This window comes from Pteropus alecto, unplaced genomic scaffold, assembly GCF_000325575.1.
Source record: "Pteropus alecto unplaced genomic scaffold, ASM32557v1 scaffold271, whole genome shotgun sequence".
Lineage (NCBI taxonomy): Eukaryota > Metazoa > Chordata > Mammalia > Chiroptera > Pteropodidae > Pteropus > Pteropus alecto.
This window is the reverse complement of record NW_006430730.1, coordinates 351,487-365,818: the sequence shown is the minus strand read 5'-3', so window position 1 is coordinate 365,818 and position 14,332 is coordinate 351,487. Positions and strand designations below refer to the sequence as shown.

General features: G+C 40.2%; 1 protein-coding gene and 1 pseudogene across 8 annotated transcripts in view; both read right to left on the bottom strand.

Moving 5' to 3' along the window:
* The window catches only part of ZNF546 (zinc finger protein 546), a 23,031-nt gene that overhangs the window by 7,463 nt on the left and 1,236 nt on the right, over positions 1–14,332 (bottom strand). For 5 of the 8 annotated variants that reach the window (XM_015594669.2, XM_015594682.2, XM_015594664.2 and 2 more), the window contains 3 exons: positions 6,131–6,206; positions 4,691–4,817; positions 3,564–3,659 (listed from right to left, as the gene is read on the bottom strand). In XM_015594669.2, coding sequence (XP_015450155.1) covers positions 3,564–3,659; positions 4,691–4,817; positions 6,131–6,139 — 232 coding nt within the window. In that variant the 5' untranslated portion in view covers positions 6,140–6,206. Of the gene's footprint in view, positions 1–3,563; positions 3,728–4,690; positions 4,818–6,130; positions 6,207–6,383; positions 7,018–7,844; positions 8,246–14,332 lie in introns of those variants that run through there. The other 3 variants (XM_025050625.1, XM_025050618.1, XM_025050626.1) reach the window with 3 other exon arrangements.
* LOC112484453 lies at positions 13,353–13,471 on the bottom strand (annotated as a pseudogene).

The window sequence follows — 14,332 nt, the reverse complement described above, 5'->3', positions numbered from 1 at the left end:
GAAAATCAAGGGAAGTAAAAGCTAAAATAAATGAATGGGACTATATCAAAGTAAAAAGCTTCTGCACAGCAAAAGAAACTGTCAACGAGATAAAGAGACAATTATCCGAATGGGAAAATATATTTGCAAACAATGCCTCCAATATGGGGCTAATATCCAAATTATACAAAGAACTCATACAACCCAATAACAACAAGAACAACAACAACAACAACAGCAACAACAACAACAAATCCAATTAAAAAATGGGCAGAGGACCCGAAAAGACACTTTTCCCTAAAGGACATACAAATGGCCAAAAAATATATGAAAAGATGCTCAACATCGCTAGCTATTAGAGAAATGCAAATCAAAACCACAATGAGATACCATCTCACACCTGTTACAATAGCTGTAATCAACAGGACAAGTAATGACAAATGTTGGAGAAGTTGCGGAGAAAAAGAAACCCTCATACACTGCTGGTGGGACTGCAAAGTGGTACAGCCACTATGAAAAATAGTAGGAGGTTCCTCACAAAACTAATAATTGATCTACCACATAATCCAGCAATCCCTCTACTGGATATTTACTCCAAAGACTTGAAAACTCATATCCGAAAAGATATTTGCACACTGATGTTCATAGCAGCATTATTCACGATGGCCAGGACATGGAAGCAACTGAAGTGTTCTAGATAGACGATTGTCTAAAGAAGCTGTGGTACATATATACAATGGAACATTACTAAACCATACAAAGAGATGAAATACTGCCATTTGCAGCAACATGGATGGACCCGAGATAATTATGCTAAGTGAAATAACTCAGACAGAAAAAGTTGTAAACCACATGATATCACTTATATGTGGAATATAAACCTAAAAGCAACAAATGAACATGACAAACGAACAGAGACTCATGCACATGGACAATAGGCTAGTGGTTACTAGAGGGTAGTGGGGGAGAGGTAGGGGAGAGGTAGATGGGATAAAACGGGGTCGAATATGTGGTGACAGAAAGAAATCTAACTATGAGAGGTGAACACACAATGTAAATATATACATATATATGCCTTACTGTCAATATGTTCAGCTGAAACTTACCGGATTTCGTTAACCAATGTCACCATAAAAAGTAAATAAATAAATTAAATTAAAATGTTAGGCTTCGTAGGGCATATGGTCCCTGTTATAGCACAAAGATAGCTACAGGAATACAGACATGTAATTGAATGAGTGTGGCTGTGTTGTAATAACACTTTATGGAAAAAATGTCATTTTTATAACTCATCATTCTCAAATTCCCTATGGTTACCTTGCACGCGGATGCATCTCCACCACTGTTTACACTCCACCCTGTGCATGGCAATCGTTGCTTTTCTTTGTCCCGATCCCAGCTAAAGTACTGAGATGTTTATTTATAAGCACCGGCTGAGTTTTCTTATTACTAATTCACCCCACAATTGCTCAAATTCATTTCTATTCAATAATTATACCACAGGTCCCGGCTAGTAGATTTAGGCAAGGAAAATAATCTAAGGATTAGAAAGGAAGATCATAAAAGTCATTATTTCCAGATAGTCGGTTAAACATTGGCTTCCAGAAAGAGAAGTCCAAGTCCTAACTCCCAGGACCTACGAACATGACCTAATTTGGAAAAAGAGTCTGCAGGTGTAATCAAGTGAAGAATGTTGAGATGAGATTATTCTGGATTTGGCCCCAAATACAATGACAGGTACAAGAGTGACGTAGAGGCGGATGAGACACCAGACGCAACAGGGAAGGTGACGTGCAGACGGAGGTAGAGACCGGAGTGACGCGGCTACAAGCCCGGGAGCTTGGAGGATCGCCAGCGACCACCATTCTTGTTAGAAATGGCTGGATTCAACTGGCTAAAATTTTGTTCACGATTTCTGCATCTGTATTTATGAAGGATATTGATTTGTAGGTCTCTTTTCTCATAACGCTTTTGTCTGGTTTGGTTTTAGAGTAATGCTGGCCTTGGAGAATGAGTTGGAAAATATTTCTTCCTCTTCAAGAGTCTGTATATAATTGGTAAAGAGATGTAAAATTCTAAAACTATAAGAATTCTCAAAGAAAACATAGGAGAAAAGCGTTGTAACCCCGGGTTTGGCAAAGATTTCTTAAATATGATACTGAAAGCGTAATCCATAAAAGGAAAAGTCATACACTGGACTTAATCAAATGAAGAACCTCTGCTGTTCAAGACACTGTTAACAGAATGAAAAGACAAGCCACGTAATGGGAGAAAATATTTGCAAATCATACGTCTGATGAAGGACTTGTATCCAAAACACAAAGAATTCTCAAAACTCAATAATAAGAAACCTAACAACTCGATTAAAAAGGAAGCAAAAGAGTCTAATAAACACTTCATCAAAGATATATGAATGAGAAATTCAGCAATGAAAAGCTGTTCAGCATCATCAGGAGGCATTAGAGAAATGAAAATTAAAGCCACAATATGATACCACTGCATTACTTTCAGAGGATATGTTTACTATATTGATTAAGAGTTCCACAACATACATATGTCAGCTTATCAAACTGTACAGTTTTAATTTTTTCAGTTAATTGTATGACAATTATACATCAATGAAACTGTTTTAAAAAGTTCAGAACTTGACACTTAAAATGGATACAGTTCAGTGGTTACCAGAGGGAACGGGAAGAGGGAGGCTGGGGAAGGTAGATGGGGGGAAAAGATTTAAATCATTTCTTCAATTAAATTAATTAATTTAAAAAATAAAATAAAATGGATGCAATTTATATTATGTAAAGTATTTCCCGATACATATAATTAAGAAAATACGCCTATCCCATGATGTGGCAATTCCACTTCTATTCTGCTGGGACTGCTCATCCTCAGCCTTCACTGGGCCTGACACTTTACTTCACATCTCTGTTCACAGGTTATCACCACAGAGCGGCCTTTGTTGCTATGATCTAAATTAGCCCTGCCGACCCTCCGACATTCCGTCTCCTTACCCTGGTTAATTTTCTTCGCGACACACATTACGACCTGATATTATCTTATCTGTTTACTTATTTACTGCACGTCTCCCTCACTACGACAGCAACGTGTCCCTGACAGCAGGAACCTACATCAATGGTGTCTAGACTAGCACAGTGCCTGGTTTTGAGTAAACAGGAAATAGGAAGCAAAAGATTCTAATAAACACTTCATCAAAGATATGTGAATGAGAAATTAGGCAATGGAGAACTGCACGGAAGTCTAACTATAAAAGAGGACTTGGAAACATAGGTAAAATGGTTGTCAAAAGCGAAGAGAGAGAGCAGTCCCCTTCGAAATGGGGGGCGGGGGGAGAGGAGGGAAATAGAAGAGAAACGGGGAGCATGGGAAATGAGGTACAAATGAATTTCCTTTGGTAGCTCATGTTGAGAGGATCTGAATGTCTTCCCAGGCCCCAGGCCTTTTCTCCACAGGTCCTGAGACTTTGAAGGGAGCCTTCCGAACACCACGTCAGGGGCGCGGCCCTCCCGGAGCCAGGGTGCTATGACTTGGGATGGCATTTCCCTGCCTGCCTGGCCATCACTCACCTGCGTGCCAAACTCTTGTTCCTTCCGTCACAAACATCCAGGGCTCTTTCTCTTGCTCCAATAAAGTAATCACATCTGGCTTAGGAATGGAATGTCCTGCTCGCAAGAAGATAGGCCACATGATGTAGGACAAACAATTTGGACTTGGTTATATTTATATTAACCTGTAGGTCAAAATGGTACTTGATACAATGAAAATGGCCACTAAAGGATATTGACACTTAAATGGACCCATGATCATAGGACTAGAGCAACCAGACAGGAGAGGGAAAAGGTCTGCTCTGCTGTTAAAGGCACATGGAGAAGGGCTGGGAACAGACTCTGGAGCCTTACAGCCTTGGGTTCGAATCCTCTGCCACCTACCAGCTCTGCGACCTTGAAAAGTTACTTACCTTCCATGTGTTGTACATTTATTTATCAAGTGCAAAATAGGGCTAATATAACAACTTCATAGGGCCATTAAGAGAATTAAATGAATTAACTGTGTAAAGACTTAAAAGGATACCTAATATATAATAGTATTTTTGTTATTTTATTAAAAGAAAAATACTGTTTCCTAAAACGCTTCCAGGATCTTCTTCAGATCATCTTTCAACGGAAATTGCAAAATTCACAGACTTTCAAACACAAAGTAGATTAAGAAGACTACGTCTCTTCTGGGAAAGGAAATGTTTGCTTGAATTTTAAATGGATATTGTTAACCCAACCCACTGTATATAAACCATAGAGGCTCTTTTGATGATCAAAGAAAACCAGAACCCTGAGACCAGCTGATTTCTTTGCAGGTGGGCCAGACAACAGAGCAGTTACAGGAATTCTGATCGCACACATAATATGAAATCTGGCTTGTCTGAAAATGTTGTAGAAACCAGTCTGGGCACCATCGCAGAAAACAGGCAACAGCACGAAGAGCCAGAGGGAGGAGTGAAGGTCACTGAGGGGTGGGGGAGATGAAGGCGCTTATTAGCGCAAGTGCCCATTTCCAACTCAGTGATGCTCAAACTATTTCCTTCCAAATAGGGGGAAGAAAGTCAGTTGGTTTTTTTAAAAAAGAGCTCTGAAATTCAACAACGGAGAAAACTGATATTTCGGAAAACAGATCGTTAGTCGCGTGCAGTCTGCCTCACCCAGGGAGAGCAGGGTCCTGTAGTTCTCCGCCATGACGTCCCGGTACAAGGCCCTCTGGGCGGGGTCCAGGCACGCCCACTCCTCCTGGGAGAATTCTACGGCCACATCCCTGAACGCCAGGGACACCTGAAATGACAGATCCGTGTATTATAAACATTGTTTGAAATGTATTTTTAAGATGGAAACTGCTTTTCAGTAAAGAGGCAACGAAGCAAACAAGTAAATTGGAGTTCGAGCCTGTGGCATGTGGGGTAAAATAAGGAAATTAGTACTTCTAAAGTAGAGTAGTGATATGCTTTTAAAGAAAACTGCTGCTACCAATAGGATGTCCTGTATGTAGCGGGATAACATAATTATCCAAGGGTCTAGGGATGAATAAAATAATCAAGGCTTCCCAGTGAAATAAAATCATATAAATAAGCACTCTGCCTATCATGTGCTTGCATTTTAAATTTTGAATAAACGTGAGTTCCATTCTCTCCTCCCTTCACGGAATTAAAAAAACAAGAAGTAATGACCTGTTTTTCCTGAAAAGTACTCTAAAATCTCTCATCTTAGAAAACAGGACTCGATTAACATTTGTTTTCATTGAAACTCAGGCTCATCATTATGCAAGATAATATCAGAAGTATTTTCCTTGTAACAAATGACAAAGTTTTTAGTTAAATTATTTGTTGGCTGGCTAATCATTGATCTCATGGATATATCACACTAATCCTTCTTTCGTATGTAGGCATTCAGGCTGGACAAAATGTCTAAGGTCTTCCCCAATCCCATGAGGCTACTTTCAAATTAGGGATCTGGAGGCGCTTCCTACTGGCTCCTGCCACCATGTCCAGGGACACCTGCCGCGGTCCTGAGAGAGAGGATGCTGATGCAGGATGATCCACGATGACACTGATGCCACTGGAGACCAGCACGACCTCCTCAAACACGAAGTTGACCTCTGTCCTGTTCGTTCCGCCAGGGCCCCCTGGCTAGATGCCTGAGATCTCCACATGCAGGCCTCAACCCCACTCCTATCCAGTCCAATAAGCCTCTCAAGGAATAAGACCTCAGCACGTGCAAAACATGCAACACTAAATTCCATCTTATCAACCTGCAAAACTCGGGCCTGTGGAGTCTAACAGGGCCATCACCTCTGTGTCATGAAATCTTGGCTCTAACGAGGAAAGTTCAAATATTTCCCTCAAGTGACTTCACCCTTCACTGCTCCGTCAACGCCCCGTCTGAGCACAGAGGTTATAAATAGGTGAACGCAGGCAAATGAGGACACGAGGAACAACCGGGGAGCAGATCCAGCATCAGAAGCCCCGGGATAATAAAAATAACCTCGCGAATTAATAAAAATAACCTCACAAAATAAAAATAACCTCACGATAATAAAAATAACCTCACAAAAAAACACAATATTTCAAGGAGGGGAAATGTGAACTTACCTGGGCCATGGTTTAGAACCTCTCAGTCCTCTTTGGGCCTCGTCCACTGCAGAAGCAGAGTCCAGAGAAGCCAGGGCTGGAGAAGGAACAAAAGGCTTTGAGACCAGGCGCGTCTCAGAAATCCCCAATGATTTAACACGATCCTGTTTTGCCTTCTTTCTACTTCCATCTCTACAATGCCCCACACGCAAAGCAGGAGAGAGGACAGGGAGTTTGGATGAAGCCAAACCTCCCCCATGCCACGGGGTACCACCTGCTCAAGTGTGGAGACAGAGCAGACCAGGCACGCCAGCAGAAGGGTCTCTGGTGCACTCCAGTTTCTGACGATGTTGATCTGTAACTGAGACCAAATCGTCGAGCCCTGCCGCGAGCAGATCCTCTTCCATCCACGTCCACCTTCTAGAGCTGAGAGGGGGCTGCCCCATCCAAACCCGAATGTCTGTCATGGCTCAAGTATCTAGACTCGGCAGACATACAGGCAGAAAACAGGAGGCAGTTTCCTACTGCAGAATGCACTTCCTATGTGGAGTCCTGCCCCAGCCAGAACTTCAGCCTCCAGAATCCTCTGGGCTCTGTTTCCAACCAACTTCTATTTCCTAATCAGGCTCATTTACATGCTTTCCTGCAGGAATTCACTTACTACTCTCATCTCTCAATACCAAGGCTGTGGAGGTGTGAATTCACGCCCACGGTCACAGGTGACAACAACACCAACAGATGAGGTAACAGAGGCTCAAAGTTCCTCGCTCAGATTCAGTTAGGAAGAGGCAAAGCTGTGTTTTGAATGCACGTTTCTGTAAATGTAAAACCAATTCTCTTTCAACTCTGGATTTTTCCTCTGTACTGCAGGATTTCTTCTTTTAGTGAGCTTGAGCACAGGTAATTCACTAAAAAAAAAGCACGCCATCCACCAAAGTTATTAAATTAAAGACACTCATTAAAGAAATAAGAAAGTACTAGTGTAAAGTTATGAGCCTGGCAGACTTAAAAGACTGACGGTATGCCATCCGAGTGGGGGCGGGGGGCGATGGAGATTTTGTAGGTGCTATAGATTTGTGCGACCTTTAAATCGAGCACGTACAAGTATGTAAAAGAATTTAACCACACAAACCTACTTCTAGGACTGTGTCCAAAGGAAATGACTGTAACTCTGCTTTAAGATGTAGGCAGGGGTCCCTCTCAGTGCCTTTCCTCTGTCCCTCACCGTCCCCCTCTCTCTGCCTGAGAGGAGACCACGCTCTGTCTGTGGAGTGTTAGCCCTTCTCTAATAAACCTTCCTTTTGACGCTGACTTTGGCGTGTGTGCTTAATTCTTTCTTCACTCTCTGCCAAAGGACCCTCTTCTCTCGGACAGGGCTTGGTCTCCCCTCCACTCGGGGAAATTTGCCCTGTCCTGCATCATCTTTTCTAGTGACCACTAAGGGACCAAAGGACATAAACTCGTCCCACCCAAGTTCCCCACGGCTCCTCTCCTCTGAAAGTGGCTGGGATTCATTTCCCTACGTGCTGATCAGTTGGCCTTGGGCAAATTGTCGAGGCCTATTTCTCGGGGGCAGTGAGAGACTTGTTCCCTAACTGGGCAGGATTCCTCCGGGCCTGTCTGCTTTTCCTTCCTCTAACCTCCCTGACTCGGTGTCACCATCGGAACTGCAGAGAAGACCTGCCGAGGGACCCCGTGCAAACTCCAAACTCCAAATTAAAAGACTGCGCAGTACCTTTTGGCCACAATAGGACGGGCTGCAAGGCTTCCTGCCACTTCTACATGCTGGACCGGCCTCACCTTCTCTGCCTCCGGGGCTCTGAGGGACTACGGGCCTCTCTCAGCTTTGATAAAGTTACAGAAGACAGATCTTCATCCCTCAACATCCCCTTAGGAATAAGGGAATAAAATCTTGAGGGGAGAATAACGTAGGAAGGAGGCAAGGAATTAAAAATGTTAACCAAGCCACATTCAGAGACTGCCATGTGCTGACCAGCCCTGCAGCCAGGCCCGGACACCTGCGAACACAGGGAGATGTGTGCTGGGGCTGCTGACAGCCCATGCCCCACACCTGTGAAGGGAAAATGAGAACCAAGTCATTCCCTGCGGCTAAAACCACTAGGAACCTATGGATTAAAGGCTGGGAACTGCCAGCGGGCCTTTCACACTATATATTCTTACTTTTTCACACTATATACTCTTCCCCTTCCTCACTGTATGTTCATATCAAAGGAAATGGGCTGACAAAGTCTTTAAACTGTAACTCACAGGAACTGAAGAATGATATAAACTGAATTCCCTGTACCCTTAGGGTCCCTCTCAGTGCCTTTACTCTGTCTCTCTCACTGTCCTGGTCCCTCTCTATTGTCTCTGTCCGAATCTCTCTCAGGCTCTCTCACTCTCTGCCTCTGAAAGGAGACCATGCTCTGTCTGTGGAGTTACCCCTTTTCTAATAAATTAATTTTCCTTTTGACTCTAAAAAGAAAGATGTATGCAGTGTCCAGCACTCTGAGCCCAGCAATAGCTGACTGGTTAATTATAGATCCTCTATGTAACGGAATATTATATAAATATTAAGTAGATATTAAGTACCATACTAATTGGAGAAAATATTTAAAAGATGTGGAAAATATTTAAGATAGACTATAAATAGAAAAATCAGACTGAAAACCAGAATATACAATACGATTACATTTGTAAAACACACACACACATACATACACACATATATACAAAGAATGAAAGAGGGAAAAATCAAGACAGAAAAAAGTTTAGAAAGTTATATAGCCATATGTGAAAACTGCTGACCTGCATGGCGTGTTTTTGATGTTATTTTTGCTTAAGTATAATCCATAACTTTTAAAAGCAATTTAAAATATATGCATACATAGAGGAGAAAAAAAATGGTGTAGATGATAGAGACTCTGTTCATCCCTCTGGCGACCAAATCAAAGTTGTGACGGAAACAAGGAGCAGCAGCAAGGGAAACTGCCTGGGAGCTAGATGAACAAGCCATACAACTAGAAAGAAATCTGAGAAATAACCCTGCAAAAGCAGAAGGTAGGACAGGGTGAGGATGCGGGGCTGCCTGGTCTTGAACAGCTGAGACGGAGGCTGCCGCAGACGCCTCTTAAAGGGGTCGCATCTGCGAGTGGACTCTCCCGGTGATGGACCTGCTCGCTCTGAGCACCAGTGCTGGTTCTGCTGCGCAGGGGGCCCGAAGGACTCACAGGGGGACACCGAGTTGTCAGAGTGAGGGTCTAGGTAAGATACTCTCTGTACAGACGTGCTGGAGGTATCCATTGTTCCTCTGTTGAGCCTTACCCCCTCCCAGTGCGTGGACTCAGTGCCGCCATAGCAGCGGAGACATCATCAAACTGGGTAGCAGAGGTCACTCAGTCCAGAGGATTCCCTGAAACCCCTCCTCCCGCAACTCGGGCCCCACCCAAGCTACATCCAGGTGTGTTTTCGCTTAGTCAGGTGCTCCTTGCTGAGCAGCTCCTAGGCAACTGGCTAAACTTATCCTGCAGCTGAAGCCCTCTCAGGACTGTTCCACTGTACACCTACTACACGAAGCCACGCTAATAAGACCAGGAAACTTAGGAGCTTAGTAAATAGAAAAAGACATAAAAAAGGCAGCCAAAATGGGAAGACAAAGAAGTAGAAACCATATGAAGGAACGGAACAGAGATCCAGGAATAATGGAGTCAAGCAATCTAACAGATGCACAGTTCATAACACTGGTTATAAATATGCTCAATGAACTTAATGGAAGTATAGATGAACTCATAAACAAAGAGATAAAAAACATAAAAATGAAAATGGAAATTATAAAAGGGAACCAGTCAGAAATGCGGAACTCATGATCTGAGATGAACAGTATATTAGAGAGAATCAACAGAAGGGATGAAGAGGATTGAACCACCAATATAGAGGATGAGGAAGCCATGGACACTCAATCAGAATGGCAAGATAAAAGAAGCCAAGACTATAACAATAATTTAAGGAGCCTGTGGGATACAATTAAATGTAAAAATATCCTTGTCACAAGGGTACCTAAAGGAAAACAAGAAGTTGAAGAGCTATTTGAAGAAATAATGATGGAAAATGTCCCTAACTTGTTGAAAGAAATAGACATACAATCCCAGGAAGCTCAGAGAGTCTCAAAAAAGATGAACCCAAAGAATCCCACACCAAGACACATCATAATTAAAATGCCAAAGGTTAAATACAAAGAGAGAATCTTAAAAGCAGCAAGAGAAAAACAGTTACCTACAAGGAGCACCCATAAAACTGGTAGCTGATTTCTCAAAAGAAACTTTGCAGAACAGAAGGGCTTGGCACAAAATATTCAACGTGATGAAAACCCAGGATCTACAACCAGGAATACTTTATCCAGCAAAGCTATCATTTAGAGTCAAAGGACAGATAAAGTTTCCCACACACGCACAAAAAAAAAGCTAAAGAAATTCATCAATGCCAAACCAGTATTACAGGAAATATTGGAGGGACTTCTTTAAGAAGAAAAAACATGTATCAAAAAGATGAATAAAGAATGGTAACAACTACATCTCTATCAACAAGTACTTCAAATGGAAAAGAATTAAATGCTCCAAAAAAATAGGATGGCTGAATGGATAAGAAAGCAAGATCCCTATATACGCTGCCTACAAGAGATTCACATCAGTTTAAAAGACACACACAGACTAAAAGAAAGGGATGGAAAAAAAAATTGCCCTGATGGAACTAGAGGGTACTGCGCTGAGTGAAGTCAGACAGATAGAGAAAGACAAATATCACATGATTTCACGTACATGTGGAATCTAAAGAACAAAATAAATAACAACAACAAAAATGAAAACAAACTCAGATACAGATAATGTTTTGAGGGCTATGAGACAGGAGGGAGGTGGGGAAGTGAAAAAGGGCGAAGGGATTAAGAAGTAAAAATGGATAGTTACAAAACAGTAATGGAGATATAAAGTGTAACAAGGAAAATAGTCAACAATGTAATAAATATGTAAGGGGGAAGAGGAGTACTAGATTTAGTGGGGTGATCCCTTTGTGAGTTACATGGATCTCTGACCACTATACAACTGAAACTGGTATATTATTGTATGCCAACTATAATTGAAAAAAACCTCATCGAATTGTACAATGTAAATACAAGCAACTAATTATCTATTATATTTCAATAAAGATGGAAAAATGTATAAAATATACACATACATAAGCATACATATGTATTTATTTTGATAAGAGAAAGCTTTCCCTTTTTAAAACAATTCTCTTGAACTTGGGGAAAAAGCTGAAGACAATCTGAAAACAGCTGTTAAATTTTTACTGAATGTCTTTTTTTCCTTTAGCTCTCATGCCTGACCAACACTCTGATTTTTTATATATGTCCATGTATATGAATGTACTGCAAAGTCTTGTATGTATACAAGCTGGTGTCAATGAGGCTTCCTTTCATGTACTCCTGACAGATGTATTCCTGACTTCATTTTACACTGAAACTATCCTTTCGGCCTCGATATCCTACAAACTGATGCTGAATAATCTTTTCCCATTAGTCCCACTTTAAATCTAACATTATTCGAATAAAAACTGTAAAATACTAAGTTGTGCCATCTGATATGATAGCCTATAACCACATATGGCTATTTAAATCAATTTTAAATTAAGTAAAATTAAATAAACTTGAAAGTTTGGTCCGTCGGTGGCATTAGCCACATTTCAAGTGTTCAACAGCCTCATGTGGCTAGTAGCTACCATACTGGAGAACGTGGATACAGAACAGATCCATTATCACAGAAACTTCTACTGAACGGCGCTGGTAGGGAGCATACAGCATAAAATCCATACATCGCTATGGAGTTCCCCTGAGTTTAGAATAATTTGATAGAAACCTGACAGAGGTATAGCTAGAGAAGTAATATCTCCTTCCTATGAACCCTTAAGGCACGTGTATTTCTCTAGTGGCTTTTATTACTTTCGATCTAACACTTATTCCATCTACTCTGATCTTATACTATTTGCTGTATCTTACAGGAAACTTAAGAGTAGTAACTATGTTTTTAGCACTTGTATTCCTGTAATTACTGTCATAAAGTCCAGCATACCCTAAGCCCTTATGTCTGATATTTGACTAAAATGTTATTTTTATGCAGTTTTTCTTAGGAAATAGCTTTAAAAGCACATTAAGATATATGCATAATATGTTTACCATATAACAACTTAGAATAACCAAATATTGTAAATATAAATGGCCACAGGAGGCAACAGGCTAAATAAATCATGGTCAGTTACGATGGCGCACCAAAGCCTTAGTAATACTGATCACACCGATCCATATTTATTGTTGAAGAAATTCATGATGAATTACTGACTGATACTGGCAAATTAAAGAAGTATGTAAAACGATGGAGGGATTATGTCATTAATAACACAGACTTTATCATCAGACTTTCCGAATGTGAATTTTAGTCTGACAGTTTCTAACTTTTCAGTTAGTTTATTGATAGTGTAAGGATAAGAATAGCACCTATCTCATACACTTGTTATGAAGACCGAGATATTATATATACCATTTAAGGACATATAATTACTTAATAAAAGTTACATAGTATTATTAAAAGGTATTACACATCTTTTATTCTACTGTTATTAAACAAAGTTTTCTGTTTCTGTTTTTATAGTAAAATTTGAATCTCATGCCCGCTCTTTTCTTTATAATGACATTTAAAATATTTTAGAGCCAAGCCTTGAAAATTAAATTATTTTTAACTAACAACATGAGCAAAACAGATTCTCAGAAAGCTAACAAAAGAACTTCCTCCTGCCCCACAGCTATCAAAAGAGACACCATTCTTTGACATAAAACTAAAAAAGAGAATCTAACAAGGCATTAAATGGAGAACTTTAATAAGCAGTTCAATCTTATTCTCCTGTTCTATGTAAAGATTTACATGCATATTTATAGTTATCACCATCTTATTCTGATTTCTACTATTATAAATCTGTCCTACAAAATATTATTTGCATAATGGAGCTTTAAAAGATACTTGGACAGGAGAGGGTATGGTTATGTCCTGTGAAAGCAACTTTCAAAATCTAAAAAACACATAATCCTGAAGGGCTATCTTTTTTTTTTTTTTTTTTTAAGGCGAGGCAACCCTGGGTTGTTGACCTCACAGGCTGCAAAGATCTTGCCAGCTTACAATTCCTTATTTTTTATTTTTTACGCCTACAGCACTCGGTCTTCCTAGGTGGTCTCCCATTCAAGTACTAACCAGGCCCAACCCTGCCTAGCTTCCGAGATCAGACGGGATCCGGCTTGTTCAGGGTGGCATGGCCATAGCTGAAGGGCTATCTTATTTGATAAATTGTGCCATAACAATTACTCTTGATTTACATAACCTAAAAAGGTGTAAATACCTGAAAGTTTTATCAAACTAGAGGAGTTTACTGGCATCTTCCTCGTCTTCTTATATTCACTGAGGTATAAGAAACCTGTTTAGGTAGAATTACTTTTTCTAAATAGGAGTTGGACAGTCTCTTGTCATTTGAATGTTCAATTAATACAATTTATATTCTGCAGAAACACACATACACAGGTGCACAGAAAAATCTTGCTAAAACATTCCTGCCCAAAATATTAATACTACTTTAACTTTCTTCTTTATAAGTCCTTCATGTAGTATAACTGAATAACTGATTTTTTTTTTTGCAAAAAAGAGCATTAATTCCATAATAAATGTATAATAAATCTCTATCCAATTTTAAAATACTTTAAAAGCTTGGATGCATATCGGTTCGACTTGTGTGGGAATAGTAAGGAAACTAACGTGACTAATAAATAAAGCCTACCAATTCTTGAACAATTTTCTCCAAAACAAAGAGCTATTTTGACTGACAAGTCTCCTCTGAATGAACATAAGTCAGGTGAGGGGCATCTGCAGACCAAATAAGAAAATTTGGGCAAGACAGACAGAACAGTGTTTGGTTATCTCTCTACTTCTCCACTGAATAATCAATGGAAATATCACTTGAAATTTGGGTATAACTCTTGTAAAATGTCTCTGAATCCTAATATTAGTAAATGAGATTCACGGAAAATTTAAAGTTTGGATATCGTTCATCACTATGAATATTACTTTACTCGTGTACTTTTTTTCCTATGACGAACTCTATTAACATAAATCTCATCCCACTGATTTCTTG